The sequence below is a fragment of the Patagioenas fasciata genome, chromosome 1 (assembly GCF_037038585.1).
Source record: "Patagioenas fasciata isolate bPatFas1 chromosome 1, bPatFas1.hap1, whole genome shotgun sequence".
Lineage (NCBI taxonomy): Eukaryota > Metazoa > Chordata > Aves > Columbiformes > Columbidae > Patagioenas > Patagioenas fasciata.
Window position 1 is genome coordinate 141,473,886 of NC_092520.1, and position 15,757 is coordinate 141,489,642.

The 15,757-nt window shown below is 40.2% G+C and overlaps 1 protein-coding gene across 4 annotated transcripts in view; it reads left to right on the forward strand.

The window, feature by feature from the left end:
* Nucleotides 1-15,757, forward strand: part of PARVB (parvin beta) — a 69,063-nt gene that overhangs the window by 48,726 nt on the left and 4,580 nt on the right. For all 4 annotated transcript variants that reach the window (XM_065844264.2, XM_071816468.1, XM_065844282.2 and 1 more), the window contains exons 7-12: nt 232-290; nt 2,025-2,044; nt 3,756-3,817; nt 4,895-4,963; nt 7,141-7,242; nt 10,584-10,656. In XM_065844264.2, the coding sequence (XP_065700336.1) occupies nt 232-290; nt 2,025-2,044; nt 3,756-3,817; nt 4,895-4,963; nt 7,141-7,242; nt 10,584-10,656 (385 nt within the window). The remainder of the gene's footprint in view (nt 1-231; nt 291-2,024; nt 2,045-3,755; nt 3,818-4,894; nt 4,964-7,140; nt 7,243-10,583; nt 10,657-15,757) is intronic.

Here is a 15,757-nt window from a genome sequence, read left to right on the forward strand (position 1 = left end):
ACACACATTTCCCAAGCATCCATTTGGCTGTCAGCCTGATAAATGCCACTGTTCTGGGAGTGAGCCCTCCTGTGTCAGATGTTTCACCTCTTACCTCTATGAAACGCAGCGAGCATGCTTTATCCAGATTTCTACTCTGGTATTCTGAAAGACACTGAATGCTGCAGAGCCCCTAATGAGTTTCTTCTTTACTAATGCCATCTCTGTTTCTAACACTGTCTTGCTTTCCAGAAACGTGAAGGCCTCCTTCAGACAACTCACGTTACAGAGGAGCTGACGACTACGACAGAGTAAGCACAAAATTCTTTAGCTTCAGCGTGTGCTTGTGGTGCATGATGTGAAACCATTTGCAAAGACAAAACAGAAGTGTAATCTTCCTCTTGCTCCTGCTAAATTAACAAAATCCCTTAACATGGTGCTTTTTTATCTATATAGAAATGACTCGGGCTCTGGAAATATGTCACGAAGGAGAAAAGTGTTTTATTGTCATTTGGGTTTTATAGGAGCATTTAACTGAATAGTTTATTGAAAGTGACCTTTGTGGGCCCTTTCCCCACCCTGCCTTCTGCAGGTAGATGTATATAACTAATTCTGCCCAGTGCTGTTGCCTCTCTCAAGTAAATCATAGAATATCAAGTTGGAAGAGACCATAAGGATCATCTGGTCCAACCTTTCTTGGCAAAAGCACAATCTAGACAAGCTGGCCAATGTAGATATTTTGGGGAAGAATTATCTTGACAAAAGGCAATTCTTTGAAATACCACTCAAAACTGAAGTGATACCCTGTTAAAATTGTAAGGGGAGATGGTCTCTGTTCTCATATAGTACCTCAGGACTAGAGCTCAGCAAAAATAAATCAAATAATTAAACCTCTTCCCTCTGCAGTTTTGCAACAGCTTTGAGTTGCTTTATGTTTTTATAGTCCTTTTTATAAGGAGAAGGCTAGGCACGCACTTTGGCTGCAAATAAAAGCTGAGATTTTCCTTCGCATGGCCTGAAGGCAACTCTTCTAAGAGGGGCTTACGTGAGCCCTCCTTCAGTTTATCAGCATCTTGGCTCAGCTTTCCGTGACTTTGAAGATAAATGAAGTACCATGTGGCTAGCTCAGTGGGGAAGATCTTTCAGATGGAAACACTCAGAAATGAGATCATAACATCCCTGTGTAGACACTGAAGATCTCATAGTGGTTTTTTGTAGGATCAGAGCTCTGCCACAGGATTGTGGGCCAAAATACCTCCCTTCACTCCTGTGCTCTTGAACAATGTAGTTTTCTAGTCCTCTCCTTCAGATGTGGTTTCTAAGATGTAATCTGTGCAGCAGGGTTTAGACATTTTTTAGCATGAAATACATTTACAGATTTGCGTGTGTGTTTATACGTTTATTTTATTAAATTATTTAATATTACACAATACTAAGAGGTTTACTGTTTAATGTGTTGTGTACCCAGATAAAAGTATAGCTATGGAAAATGCAATGGTCAGCAGAATCCAACATTCATTGAATACTTTCAAATTCCTCTGTGCAAATCAGGGCCTGATTCTCAGCAGATAAACATCTGCAATATGTCTGGTGATGTCACTGGCTGTGTATATAATTCATATGTGGCAGTTTTATTTACATAATATCCAAATATGATGTATGGTTTCTTTCTGCAGAGAAAACAGATTAAAGTGAGATAGATAGCCTTGCTCCTTCTGAGCTGTGTGGTGTAGCGTCTGATGACTATATTTGTAGAAACTGCATTCAGAAGTACAATTGTTCATTCACTCTTGATAAAAATAGTTATGCATAAGAAATCGTAATTATGTGTAAAACATAATTATGCATTTCCATTCGTTTCAAATGCATCTCCCTGTTCCTGCAGCAGGTTGGATCTGGTCTGCAGCATACTCAGCCTCCTGACCTGATAGGAGTGGTTAGCCCTCGGCATCTTGCAGGAAAAGGCCCGTTAAACCCATGGTCTTGTCTTTTCAAAGTGATTATTCATGAACTAACGTGATATTTTTCAATGCTCTGACTTGCAGGATGATGATGGGAAGATTTGGTAAGTAACAAAGTTGACTCTGATTTTTTTTCTTTTAGATTTATGTCAGGCACAGAAACCTTGTCTGTTTTCCTTCAGCACATCAAGACAATGAATAGAGCAATCCCATGGGGTTGGAATGCATTGCGGGGGCAGGTTTTGTTACACCATACAGATGTGGAGCATAATTGGTAGAACCAGATCATCCAGTATACTGCCTGTGCTCTTTGGACTGGTCTCTATTGATTTGTTTTCATTTGTAAGCAGCAAATAGCAAAAGTGCTGCACAGGGCAATATTTCCTAGTACAGTTGTTAGTGGCTTTCAAGTGAAAATCTTTGCAACTCCCAGCAATAAAAGTTACACCTTCTTCATAATGTGGCCATTTATTTTATGTATAAATGAATACATGAAAATTACTGAACCAAAAGTGTATGGTACGAGGTCTAAGAAAGTTCTGCTTTTCTGTCCATTTTCAGCTTCCAGTCATCCTTTTCTGATTCCTTTTCATGGAGTGTCTTATCTCTTCCGTGTTCACTAGATTCTAGAGTTTAGACCTGACCAACCATAGATCTGTTCTTCTGAAGAAAAATAAGTTATTTTGGTGTCACTGCCAAGAGACTTCTCTTTTTGTGTATAGTTTTGTTAGTGGCACTGAGTAACCACTTCTCACCTTTGTGTGATGAAGAACAAGTCATTTAGTTTCTCTGTTCCCCAATTAAACTACCATTTTCCCGTTTGCAGAGTATCAACATTAATAAGGTACTCAGAAAATAAGTAATGTCAGGGGGCTATAGGGGCTGGATAACATATCTTCAGATACCAAAGGAATTTGGATAGTAAATGTTTATTTAACAACAGAAACCTATTAAAATGTGTTCTGTAAATAAAAATAATTTGAACTTGGAAAAACAGTTGAAAACCATGGTGAAAGTTACAACAGCTTAAAATGTGTACACTTTTACAGCATTGTTTATGCTTTTTTTTTTTTTTAATGCAACTGCAATTGGTTAGATTTACAGTTTTTTCTTGTTTTACCTGATGATGACAGTTGTCATCCAAAAAACTTAGTGTTTGGAAAATTTCAGTCAACCCAAAGCTGCCACAATATGAAATGTTGCACTAATATAGTAAATCTAGTAGATTTTAGTTTGGCTTAGATATTGTTGTACAATGCTTTGAAGGTCTAAACAGAATTTAAATCTTCATACTGTATGTAAGCTTTGCTCTTCATTACTGAATCAGATTTCACTCATGTTCAGTTTTAAGCTTTACTGAAGTCATGGGTACTACCAGTAATTTTAAATTAACCAAGTGAATTTCTGATTTTGATGCTGAGAGGTGGACGCAACCATAGCTATGATTGTAGTTGTAGTGCACCAAAACCATGTGATGTTTCAGTGCCTCACAGTTTAAGTTAGGATTGGGGCGCAGTCAGAACTGGTGTTGCATTTTAATGTTTCTTCCACCAAGATGGTTTGTTTACCAGATATGAATGGCGGAAAAGGGCAAGCAGAGAATGATATGTTGATTTTCTGTTACCTATAAAGTTCCTGGGGGAGTTCAGTCTGGTGTTTAGTTAGACACCAAAACAGGGTGACAGCTTTTAGCTTGAGTCTCTGTTTTGCAGTTTTCTGAGATGGACCTCTAAGCCTTTGGCACATCAGTAGCCAAGTATGGGAAGCAGGTTGAGGTCTATTAATTTTACCATTTTTTTCCCCCCCTAAAACCAGAGCGTGATGCCTTTGACACACTCTTTGATCATGCACCAGACAAACTCAGCGTAGTCAAAAAGGTAAAAAATGGAATTCAAGTTTTGTTTGTTGCATTGCTTTTTTTCTTACGCTTTTTGAAGGATATCCAGAAATACCTGGAAAATTGCAGAAGAGATCTCTGTGCTAGACTAAGTGGAGGGGTAAAGTAGCTGTTGATCTCTGCCAGCTCTTGTTAGTCTTGGAGAACACATAATGAAGAGATTCCACATTGTTCCATCAGTTTGTTCCAACATTGATGTTAAGCTATTTAGTATGTGAAGTAGTGTAGTATGTGAAGATCACTGTAATTTGTCCCTTTGCTTTATATAAAACAGATGATGTATGCATTTAAAGTAATGCTTTGAAGTCTCTGGAAGGTTTTATCTTTCTGATCTAAAACACCTTCTAGAAGAGTGTTCTTAAAGTTGATGGAGAATGAAGTTAACTGTCCACACAACAGAAGTCTTAACACCCTATCTGTGTCCGTTCTGGAAGTGATGTCAGTAGGCTGGCAAATCTCTGCGCTTCAATACGTGAGCATGTCTCTGGTTCATAGTAGCAGGATCTTGCCTGTCTGCCTCCTGGGGGAAACAGAAATGTCAGACCTGGGTTACAGCCTGACTGTAATTTGCTAATTGACATGCACACAGCACTCCAGGAGCAGAGGTGTGTGCAGGACTGTGTGCTGTTCTCCTGGGAGTTCTAGCTCAGTGCTGCTGGAACCTTGCACCTAGGCAGTGGATCTTCTCAAGGAACCTGAAGAGATTAGCGTGAACAGTAAACAAATCTCTTTACTTCATCTTCACAAAGAACCTACAAAAGAACCAATGTCATCACAGCTTTTTCCCATGACACTAAAATACGTGTACGTGCCAGGAAAAATAACTTATAGTAAGGTGTGTGTAATAGCACCATCTGGTGACTTCTGGCATATGGTGCAACAAAATGACTGTATGACTGAGTTATTTTCAGTTTTCTGTACTTATTTATGCAAAAGCAAATAGCACATATGCATATTTATTAAGCTTAAAAAATGTCTTAAAACATTATGTTAACCCTTTCACATAGGCACTGACTGTAGTTTCTAACATCACTGTTTCTGGTGTTTTCTTTTATAGTCTCTGATCACCTTTGTGAACAAACACTTGAATAAACTGAATTTGGAAGTAACAGAGTTAGAAACCCAGGTAGGAGACTTTATCTTTTTGTATGTAATCTAAGTGTGTAAATGGCAAATCTAGGCCCTTGCTCCATAAAACCTTGTTATGGAACTGTTTATCTTGGGCATGTTAATTTACGGGATTGGGGATCTGTCTTTTCAGTAGCAATGATATTATGCTTGTTTCTTTTACTCATGTTTACACGTACTTCATGTGGCTTTTGATTTGTATCAGGTGAAATTCCTGAGTATTTAATGTAGCCATATAAATGACTGTAGAATACAGTCATAGTAGCAGGATCTTGCCTGTTCCCCAGAGCTTGTCTCTGGGATCGAAGTGGAGTGCTGCAGAGCAGTTGCTGCACTGATGGGTAGGTGGTGGGCTATGTCTTTTCCAGCTGTGACGGTTCCCGATGAACTGGTACGAGCTCTGGACCGCTTGCTATATGGGGGCTGGAGTGTGCAGTTCATCATAGAGATATCAGCACGAGCTTTGATCACATCAAAGTGGGCCTGGAAACAATTTCGCTGCGGCCTTTGAATCGTCCTCTTTACACAGTTATCTTGAGAGTGCACGCACTGTGCTTGCTCCTCAGCAACGTGGATTAATGACTTGGAGCTCCTGTGCTGCGGTGGCTTGGCTGCCAGTGGTATCCAGGTTGTTTTGTTTAAAGCTGGTGGAGGGGACTGTCAGCCAGTTCTGTCTTGGAAACTGCAAGTTAGTGTGGATTTCAGAGTCACTGGGGTAGTTCTCCTTTTACAAGTAAAATTAAGCAATTTTTGGGTATGGTCTTGACTAAGCAGAAGCAATGATTGTTTTCGGAGTTCACTGAGATGGTTATCTTATTGTCCTGGCAAAAAAAAGAAGCATGGCATCTAGAGAATTATGCCAGGGATATGGGTAATTGGTCTGAGCCTGGCTTAGTTTAATGCCAGTCATTCACTGCTATTTTATATCTTTGCTGGAATAAATGGGTGACCGGATCTGATCTGTCACAAGAAATTGTGGTTTAATGCCTTGGAAGTACCCAACAGTTTATTTTTGAGAAGATTAGAGAGAGTGTTGCAAATGCCAGATAAGGATCACAACTGAGAAGTCTGTTTGAAATACATAACATTACCCACTCCCCCGTAGCCAGTAGGTAGGAATACCAAACAGTATTGCTGAAAGTATTTATTATGTTATTTAGTATTTACTGAAATGGTAAACAATCTATTTTAACTTGAGAAACCAATTATTTTATGAAGTTAAACTTCCTACCTGTGATAGAGGAGACAATTTCAAGTTCTGATTAAGGACAGGTATTTGAATGTCCAATACAAATGACTTAAGAGGGATTGTGGTTGAAATGACCAGGTGCTGTAGCAGTAGGACTGGGAGTATATAATGATTAAACATGTTTCCCAGGAGGCTGTTGTTGTTGGTTGTGTGTGTATGGTTTTTTTTTTTTCCTTTTTTTTTAAATCAAAAAAGCTTTGTTAAATAATGTAGCGAGGTTGCCAAGATTCCTCAGGCAAATAAAATGAGCATGAGGAAAAGCAAGAGCAGACATATATACTCTAACCTCACCCCAAAGTATTCAATAGGAATACTTGGAAATAAATAACTGGCTGGAGATAATACTCTGCGCAACTAAGGAGTACAAATTGTAGATAGCTCCCAGGTGAATTGCTTTCAGCTTCTTTTGCTTAAAGCTATTTACTCTGTGTAAGTAATATAAATAGTCATTGGCACATGCTCTTGCATGGGTTAATGCTACAGCAATAGCTGATGGGCTTCTTGTTTTGCTCAGGAAGTGAGTAGGGGAAATAATGCTACCAGATGTAGGGAGAAAGCCTTGTATCCTGTGGTGTTTTTCTTTTCTTCAGAGAACTGGCAAGAAAGCAGCTATGTCAACAGGCTCTTAAGAACCAGGCTGATTGAGCTTGCTCAGCTGCACTGGTGATTGCAAGGGTAGAGGGGAATCCAGGATGCAGATGAAACAAAGACCTGAATGCCTGTTACACTTGCTGTCAATTCCTTGCTCTGCCTGAAAGGAGCAGTCTGTGACTCCTGAGCCATGTTGCGTTTCTGTGTTAGCAAACAACAGTGGTAGAAATCAATGCACGTGATTTGGGCCAAACATTGTTTGTCCTGCTCGCTTATGAACGCTTATTTGAAAACAGATGTTTTCACCTAGAAATGTCATGACTATTTCTATTTAGTTCGCAGATGGTGTTTATTTGGTTTTGCTCATGGGTCTTCTTGAAGACTATTTTGTTCCACTTCACAACTTCTACTTAACACCTGAAAGTTTCGATCAAAAGGTGAGTAGAAATTCCGGGTTATATTCTTTTTGCTTTGTTAACACATGCTATTTTCCAATCCTTGTGTCCTTTCTCTTTGTGCACAGTAAATCAGAACCTGGTACATTCTTCTGTTCAGGAGCTGTAGCAAAGATGCACCAGGTGTGACACTTGACAGTTAAATAATACCTATAAAAGTTGCTTGTGAAATGAATGGGTGAATTCCCGATAGTAAAGCAAGAAGGGTATTTTGGTACTAGCATCAAGTGACACATAATGCTCATGAGTATCCAGAATGAATAAATCAGTAATAAGTGTTTTGTACTGTATAACACTTTGCATAATCAAAGTGACTTATTAAGTTGCAGTACTGCCTGAAGTCTTTTTGTGTGCAGGGATGCCTTGTGCTAGAGAGCAGAGTTGATGCCTGGCCTTGCTTAATAGGTACTATGTAAAAACAGGCAAGAAAGACAAAAGATGAGAGATGGGAACCTCTGCTTTAATTGCATTCTATACACTGGAACTGACATGGAGATAGCGCTGCTTCTCAGTGTCACAGAATGTCATCCCCCAAAACTGCCCCCTCATCTCATTAGTATCAGTTACCTAATACCCGTTAGTCCTTTTTCTGTATGTAATGTTCCTACAAACGCAATGAACAAATACAATTACTTGAAATGTAAATGAGATACTGTAGTAGAAGAGGTGCTACCTGGGCCGTGGTTTTTGGTTGATCTGGGGTTAGAAACTATATATTGGGTGCTCACAGGTAACATGTTTTGGAGCTGATCGAAACCCAGGATGGATGCCCTGATCCTGCCAGGAAGGGAGCATGCCAAAAATTGCCTGTCTGAAGTAAATTTGTGAGGACAGACTTCTGGTTCTGTGTCCAGGATCATTGCCAACATTGCTGACTTTAACTTGAGAGAATGCTATCTTGACTTTTTTTGATATTTCTTTCTATTTAGTAAGGAGTGAATGACTTGCTGGCAAATACTGCTGAAACAAGCTTTGAGGAAGAAGAGTGGATTCTTTGCAGTCTTAGATTGTCTTACTCTTAGGGTATTAGAGATGGAAGGAGACAAAATAAGTGTTTTGGTTTTAGCCCCACACTTGCTCCATTGTCTCATGTCCTTTCTAGTGTTAATGATGAGAAGAGTGCTTAGCACATATTTTATTGTCATAACCAAAAGTTTGCTTCTTTCTGCAGTTGTTCCTGGACATGCATACACACCTATGTATATTCAGTGCCTGGTATCAGAATACTCTGAGCTTGGTTGTGCTGGAGTAATGCATCAGCCTTCTGCATTTTATTCTGCCAGGTTCTGCAGTGGAGAGGATGCAAGTGTTGTGTTGGCTGAACTGGAGCAGGAGATGTCTAGGTCAGTTAGGAGTGGAAACCCTGGCAAAATTTAAAGATCAGATGCTTTGTAAGGCAAGGGCTGTTTAAAATGGTGGAGTTTTCAGTGCAGATTTTCAGACTTCGAAGCAGATTATCGCTGTCAAGCACCCCTCAGTAATAGTACCTGCTCTCTGAGAGATGGGACTTTATCACTGGTAGAACATCCCAGCTTTGCCCGGGTGGATCATATCAGCATTGCAAGAGCAAATGGAGCTGCACTGAATGAGCGCTGTTACAGACCAAGGCTAACGTACTGAGCCTCCTGGTTCTATATACAGGGTTTGTTGACTTCCTCGGAAGGTGAGTAGTTGCTATTTGGGAGCTTAAAGGGGCTCCCTGAAGGTAGGAAATGAGGCTCTGGTAAGAGGATCTTCTTTAGTTGTTAAGCTTGTGGGTAAGATGGGGATTAGTTCATTCTGAATGTTGTGTACTGCACAGGAACTTGGTAGAGCAATGGGAAAATGGTTATCTGTTACATCTTATACAAGCTCTCCTTTATAACTTTCTTTTGCTCTTCTATCCTAGTATCTTGAATTTTTCCCCTTGTAGAAATGCTGAGTTGTAGCCGGCACCTGTTCAGTCAAGATTTTGTTGTTACTGGTTTAAATTCATAAAGATTAACTGGTATTCCTGAAGTAATGTTGTGGTTTTGTGTGGAGACTCTGCCTTGAGGAAAGGGAATTTGTAAATCAAAGAAGAATATGGAGACTCTGTGTTTTTGGGAAAGGGAAAAATACTTTCATCTTGAAAGTTTTTGTCACAATGAATGAGGAGGAACTGTAGCAGGTAAAGAAAGATAAATGAAGTCCTGAGCCAGTGAAAGGGGCCTTTCTGCCTTGTTGCAGGTGGTCTCTGGATGTGTAATTCCCTGATTTTCAAGATGAGTAGCTTTAATTAAATCTTTTCCCCTTGCTGTTTATCTCCAGAACCGTCATTTGCAGCAGCAAAAATGCACAGAATTCATAATCCAAATTACTTTGCTTAAATTTCGGTAAGCATGGATGAGAAAGCTGCTGTACAGATCTCTTTAAACCATAATGTTTGCTCCTCAGAGGAGAGATGAAAAGAAGACACCCACATTCTTGCATTTTTCTTTTTTGTCCATTTTCTTTACTCTGACTTCATGTTCATGGATGATCCTTTGTGGCTTGCTCAGGGAGCTCTTTCTGCACAGTTGAGCCCAGTTTATTTTGCGAGTTCATTGCACAGTCTGTCCAGGATCTGCCACCATGAAGCCTTTTTCTAACCTTCATTAGAGGAACTTAATTTGACTTTTATCTTTGTTTTCAAGTAGAGGAGACCAAAGCACCAGGAGACTAAGGGGTTAGCACAAAGCCATGCAACAAACAGCCTGACTCCTTGGTGCTGTGATGTTGATGTTGCTTGATATGCAGCTGATAATAATGCAGAAAAGACTAATGTTGTTTGAAAATAATTTCATTTAGTGTCCTTATTTCTTCTTTCTTATGGACCCATATGTATTTTCTCATCTCTGTTCAGTTATGTCACTTCTGTTATATTCCTTGTTGCCTGGGTGCCAAGGGATCTCTTGCCTTGTAGTCATTAAAAAAAAAAAGCTCAGGAAGAACTCAACAAAATGCAGCTTTTCTGTATTTGGTACTGGGAGCTCTCTGGCCTCTGCCATAGAGACTGAGATCGGGGCTTAATGGGGTTTCCTGGTTAATGTGATGTCACATTTTTACACTTGAAATTTGGAAATTTTAAATTACTTCCTTTGTATCAAAAAGTGAATATCAGCCCTATACGATACCAGATTTCGTTTCTTAATCACCCATATGTGCTTTCTGCCATGCTTGAGCATGTGAATGTTTAATATTGATTTAAATAGAATTGTCATTCTATATGTCAAGTATAGAGAGAATAAAGCATTTAAAAAATTTGATTAAAGGCTTTTAATGCTTACATAACTTTGAGATTCCAAATACTTTACCTCTTTCAGGTCCATAATGTTTCCTTTGCTTTTGAGCTGATGCAAGATGGAGGACTAAAGAAACCAAAAGCTCGCCCTGAAGGTATGGATGTTCCGTGTAGCTTTAACCTGTAAATTAAGACATAACAGCAGGTGCATTTCAAGTGCAACTCCATTTGGGACAGGAGTGGAGTACTACAAAGCGGAGCTGTAAATGCTGCCCTTGACAGTTTTCCAGAGGATTCATTGTCTGTGTTTGGGGTACATCCTTACCTGTTTCTTGTCTGGAATAGGTTCACTGAGGTGTTCAATTCTGGCTTTAGTGAATTATACAAGAGCTGTTCAGTGCTATATTATAAATTCAGCTGGTATTCTTAACAACAATCCAAGCAGGAAGCTTTTCATGGTCTAATTCTCATACTTCTTACAGTTAGCACTAGTTTGGACTCTTGTGATCAAATTTCAGTGATAGGTAAGAAAGGCTTTGGTTTGTGTTTCTTTTAGGAGAACCAGAAGCAAACTCTCCTTGATATATGTGGACAAGGGAGTCAGAACTGAAAAGTGTAGTAATAAAAACAGAGTTTTCCTTTAAAGTCTCTGAACCTTGAAATTAATTAATGATAAAGTCTGCATTGTTATTTGCATCAGGGATAAAAAGAGGGATTAAAACTTTATGAATGCTAAATGAGCAATTTTTATTCCTGGTGTTACAAACTACATATGTGTTAGAGGCTTTTGCAGAAAAAAGGAAAATAAGGAGCCTCTAAGAAATGTTCAATCTGACTTAAAATGAGCCAAAGTTGTTATAGTAAATAGACTAACAAATCATGGAGCTGGACATTGTTGGTGAAAAAAGCAAAAGACATTATTAAATGCATCTGTATCCTGTCAGTGCTGTTCTTTTAAATTTGGGGATGAAAAGTGCTCCTGAAGAATGTGGTGAAACAAGACACTAACTTGAGAAAATGAAGGACTGTTCTGAGTATTGGAACTGAGTCAGCGGGTGTATGACGAGGACAAGGAAGCTAGAGAAATGTGAAGAGCAGATTTTCGAGTGGAAAGGTTAAAGAGATAGCAGTAGGAGACCAGGTAAGCCAGATAAGCCTGTTTTGAGAGAGAGAGAGAAAATGTTAAAAACCTAAGAAGACTTCTCTAGTTGAAAGCTTGTCTTTTGTTTTCATTGGTTGATCTGACAGAGATTACCTTCCCATAAGGCTATCTTATATCCTTCCACGATCATGAGTGGTACAACATGATAGCAGATCTTTTCTTTGCTCCAATCAAGGTGTGTAGATTCAGTAAGCAGCAGAATATGTTTAAGTGTTTTGCTGAATGAAAATTTAAGTATTACTAGAAGTTAGAGAGCCAAATTAGCTACTAAAACATTCCTTTACAGTTTTTGCGGCTGCAAGCTATATGGTCTCTTGTGTGTATTCCTTCCTTGTGTGTATACTGGAGAGTGTGCAGAGGAGGCCACAAATTTGGTGAAGGGTTTAGAGGGGAAGCCGCATGAGGAGCGGCTGAAATCACTGGGTTTGTTCAGCCTGGAGAAGAGGAGACTGAGGGGGGACCTCATGGCAGCTACAGCTTCCTCACAAGGGGAGGAGGAGGGGCAGGCGCTGATCTCTTCTCTCTGGTGACCAATGACAGAACCCGAGGGAAGGTCAGGAAGATGTGCCAGGGGAGGTTTAGGTTGGAGATTAGGAAAAGGTTCTTCCCCCAGAGGGTGGTGGAGCACTGGAACAGGCTCCCCAGGGAGGTGTCACAGCCACAAGCCTGACAGTGTTCAAGAAGAGACTGGACAACATCCTCAGACACATGGTGTGAACTGTGGGGTTGTCCTGTGCAGGGACAGGAGTTGGACTCGATGATCCTTGTGGGTCTCTTCCAACTCAGGACATTCTATGGTTCTGTGATTCTGTGGTTCTGTGTGTGCACCCATTCCCACTGGCAGCAGGTCACGGCTGCTGGAGTGAGTGTGCTCCTGTAGTGTCTGTGTGGCTGCAATTGCCTTTGAAACTGTCACTCTTGGAATGCTGCTCCTCTGGAAAGGATGGGAACACCTTGGACTTCGCTTGTCGCCATAGTTTCATCAAATCCTCTGTAGGATCCTGATAGTCAATACAGTCACGTAATACATGTTTCTTAGAAGAAGAATTAATTTTGTCACAGACTCTGATGCCCTGCAAAAGGATTTGTGTATAGTATACTATGTTAATACCATATTGATTTATTGTTTTTTTCTAAATAGTCTGCAAGACCTGTTAGGTGAATCCATGTCCTTTAGTGTGAATTGGGTTGTATGTGCCTCTTGAATTGGTTGTAGGATTTGCATGTAAAACATTGTGTAGAGCAGAACATCACAATTTTTATTTCTATAGCCCATGTTTTCTGCAGTGCATGCAAGGAAGAGGTCTTGTTTAATATTTTAGTGTGTCTTTGTACAGGTGATATACAAAAATAGGAGCATACAGGACAACTCCTCTTCTCTGCTCTTCCAGCTCATTTTGGTAGATTGAGCCAGCAACAGCACTTGGTGCTGAGTTATTGCTGCAAAAGTATGTTGTGGTGGATTAATTTATTAGCCTCTAATGGGGTTATGGAGTGTGACTGTTTTAAATTAATGGAATATTTTAAACTATTTTGATGATTTATGGCCACTTTCAGTTAACATTTTATTAGTTGGTTTTGGTAATGTAATAAATGTGCATGCTTCATCTTAAAATAAGAAACAGGAGGCCAAGAATATGCTTGTTCCTGGAAATGCCTGTTAGACACTTATCAGGAAGGAACACTGTAATTGCCCACACAGTGAGGATGTGTCTCACACTACCACACTCTTAAATGCAGCAAACAAAGGCATAACAAGGTCTGAAAGTTAGTAGAACATCAAACTAGATGTACAGTGTAACTTTTGCAACCGTGAAGGTAATTAATTATCAGTCTGAATTGTCAAGGGGTGGAGGTGGAATTTCCACCATTGAAAAATGAAAAAAAATGCAATGTTAAGTTCATTTTTTTTTTAATCAAGCACAGCTTGGTTAGTAAGCTCATTACAGGATTTCTGCTGTAAAATTCTTTAAGGACTGTGTTGTACAGAAGGTTGGACTATATGACCACAATAGTGTCTTCTGACCCTAAATTTACATGTCACTACGCTGCCAAATAGAAGAACTGGGTCCATTTCTCCTTTTAGCAATGGGGCTTCCCATACCTCTCATTCCTCAGGGTAATTGCCAGGGATGGTCAGCAGCAGGTACCTTGCTCAGATGGCTGTTGCAGAGCAGCAGGAGTCAGCCTTAGATGCCTCCATGAGGACAGATGGACAATGCCTGCCCAGCCCAGAGCTGCAGATCTGGGCCCCCTCCCAGCTCCTGCTTGGGCTCCTCCTGATGCCTTTGCTCTTGCTCTGGCACTTCACTGCCTCTTACTCCCAGCTGCTCTCTCCTTGGGCCATGTCCTGTTTTCCCAACTGTCCTTCTGGCTTCCAGTGATGTTTCTGCTTCTACCCTCTAGATTTCTGTTTCCCTCCGCTGGCACCTTGAACTTGGTTTACAGCACAGGCAGTTCCTGTCTCTGAACTGTGGTCAGCTGGAGGCAGGAGCTGAACCCTGCAAGACTTCATGCTGTGGCAGCTGAGATGGAGCTCACGGTGGCTCAGGGACAAGACCCATCTTGCTCTCAGTGGGAAGGTGGAAATAGGTGGCATGAGGAGAAGAACTATTTGGGAGGAATGGGGCAAATACATGCTACAAACCTCTGACCACTGCAGAGCTTGCTGCTTGGGCCAGAGGTTTTTTTTTTTTGGCATTTTCAAAGAGACAGCACTATTATGTTAAATTGTTTAGCAAGCAAAAGTGGCTGCCAGCATCAGCAGGTCAAATTTGCTGGTAGTTCTCTCTTCTCCAGTTATTTGCCTTAATTTCCCAGCTTTAGAGATGTGTGGCTATTGCTAAGTGTTGATTCCCATGGCTAAATTTACATTTCAAGTCTGTCTCTGAGGGAACTGGATCTTGGTGCAGAGGAACCAATATTGATTCTGCCCGTTACCTTACTGAGAATGCTATGGTAGTAAGAAACTTCCTGTGATACTTGGAAAACTTAGAAATGTTTCATATTTCAGTTATCCAGGTATGACATTTTTCACAGTAAGGACCTTTCCTTTATTTGGGGCAGAGGAAGATTCTTTTGTGTGTGCAAAATACAAAACCATAATTGAAATATGTAAAATAATACATAAAGAGGAAAGAGGTAGAAAGAAAAGTCTGTGAATTTGCTGACAATACGAGAGGAAGTAGGGAGGTTAGAGCATTATCCAGTGTGGGGTGGTAGGGAAGGGTGGAGAGGTCCTGGAAATGATCCTTCCAAACAGACAGTAGGTGTTTCCTCTGGTCCTCACATTAATTATACTTAGTCTGCTAACTGCTTGCTGTCTTCCTAGTTCTTTGAATTATTTTTCATTATCTGTCCTTTGTTACTTCTGCTTCCATATATATGGTTTCCTGTGTATTTTTTGCTTCCTCCTCCTTGTTTCTTATGTATTTTACCCAGCTTTTCTTTCCAGCCCTTCAGCCTTATCTGTGCTTTTCCTTCCCCCATAGTCCCTGGGTTACATGTCTTTGGTATTTCCTAGCATTTTATGACAGAAAAGGTTGGGAGGTGCTGGCAGAAAAGCTTTCTGTTGAGAACTGTTCCAGACCTGTTCCCTGGCCTAGCATGCTAAGAAGGGATATGAGAGAACACAAAGTTTTTAGTCTGCTGAGAGAATTCAGGCTTTGTTTATTCATGGACTGTATCACTTCAGAGTGGTGGGCATGTGAGGTTCTATATCTCATGTGATGTGTGTGGCTACTTGTTTGCTGCTTCTCTGACCAGTGAAATAATTGACAATTTTTCCCAAAGCCTTTATCCCAGGTCTCAGACAGAAGTAGACTTTCTCTGTAACCAATTTTAGATGAGGAAGGGAATTATCTTTATTTCATTACTGAGAGAAATTAACTGTGAATGTATTATTGTGAAGGAGTTTTGAAGTGCATCATGTGGGAATTTAAAAAGCTTGTTTTGAGGAGATCAGAACTCTGTGTGGTGGTATTTGGTTTCTTTTGGTTTGGTTTGGTTTGTTTTTTTTATTGATGGTCCCACTGGGTCAGAGATGAGGAGAAATGAGGGAGAACAGAAAGCAAATTAAGGATTTCTTCTTTCTT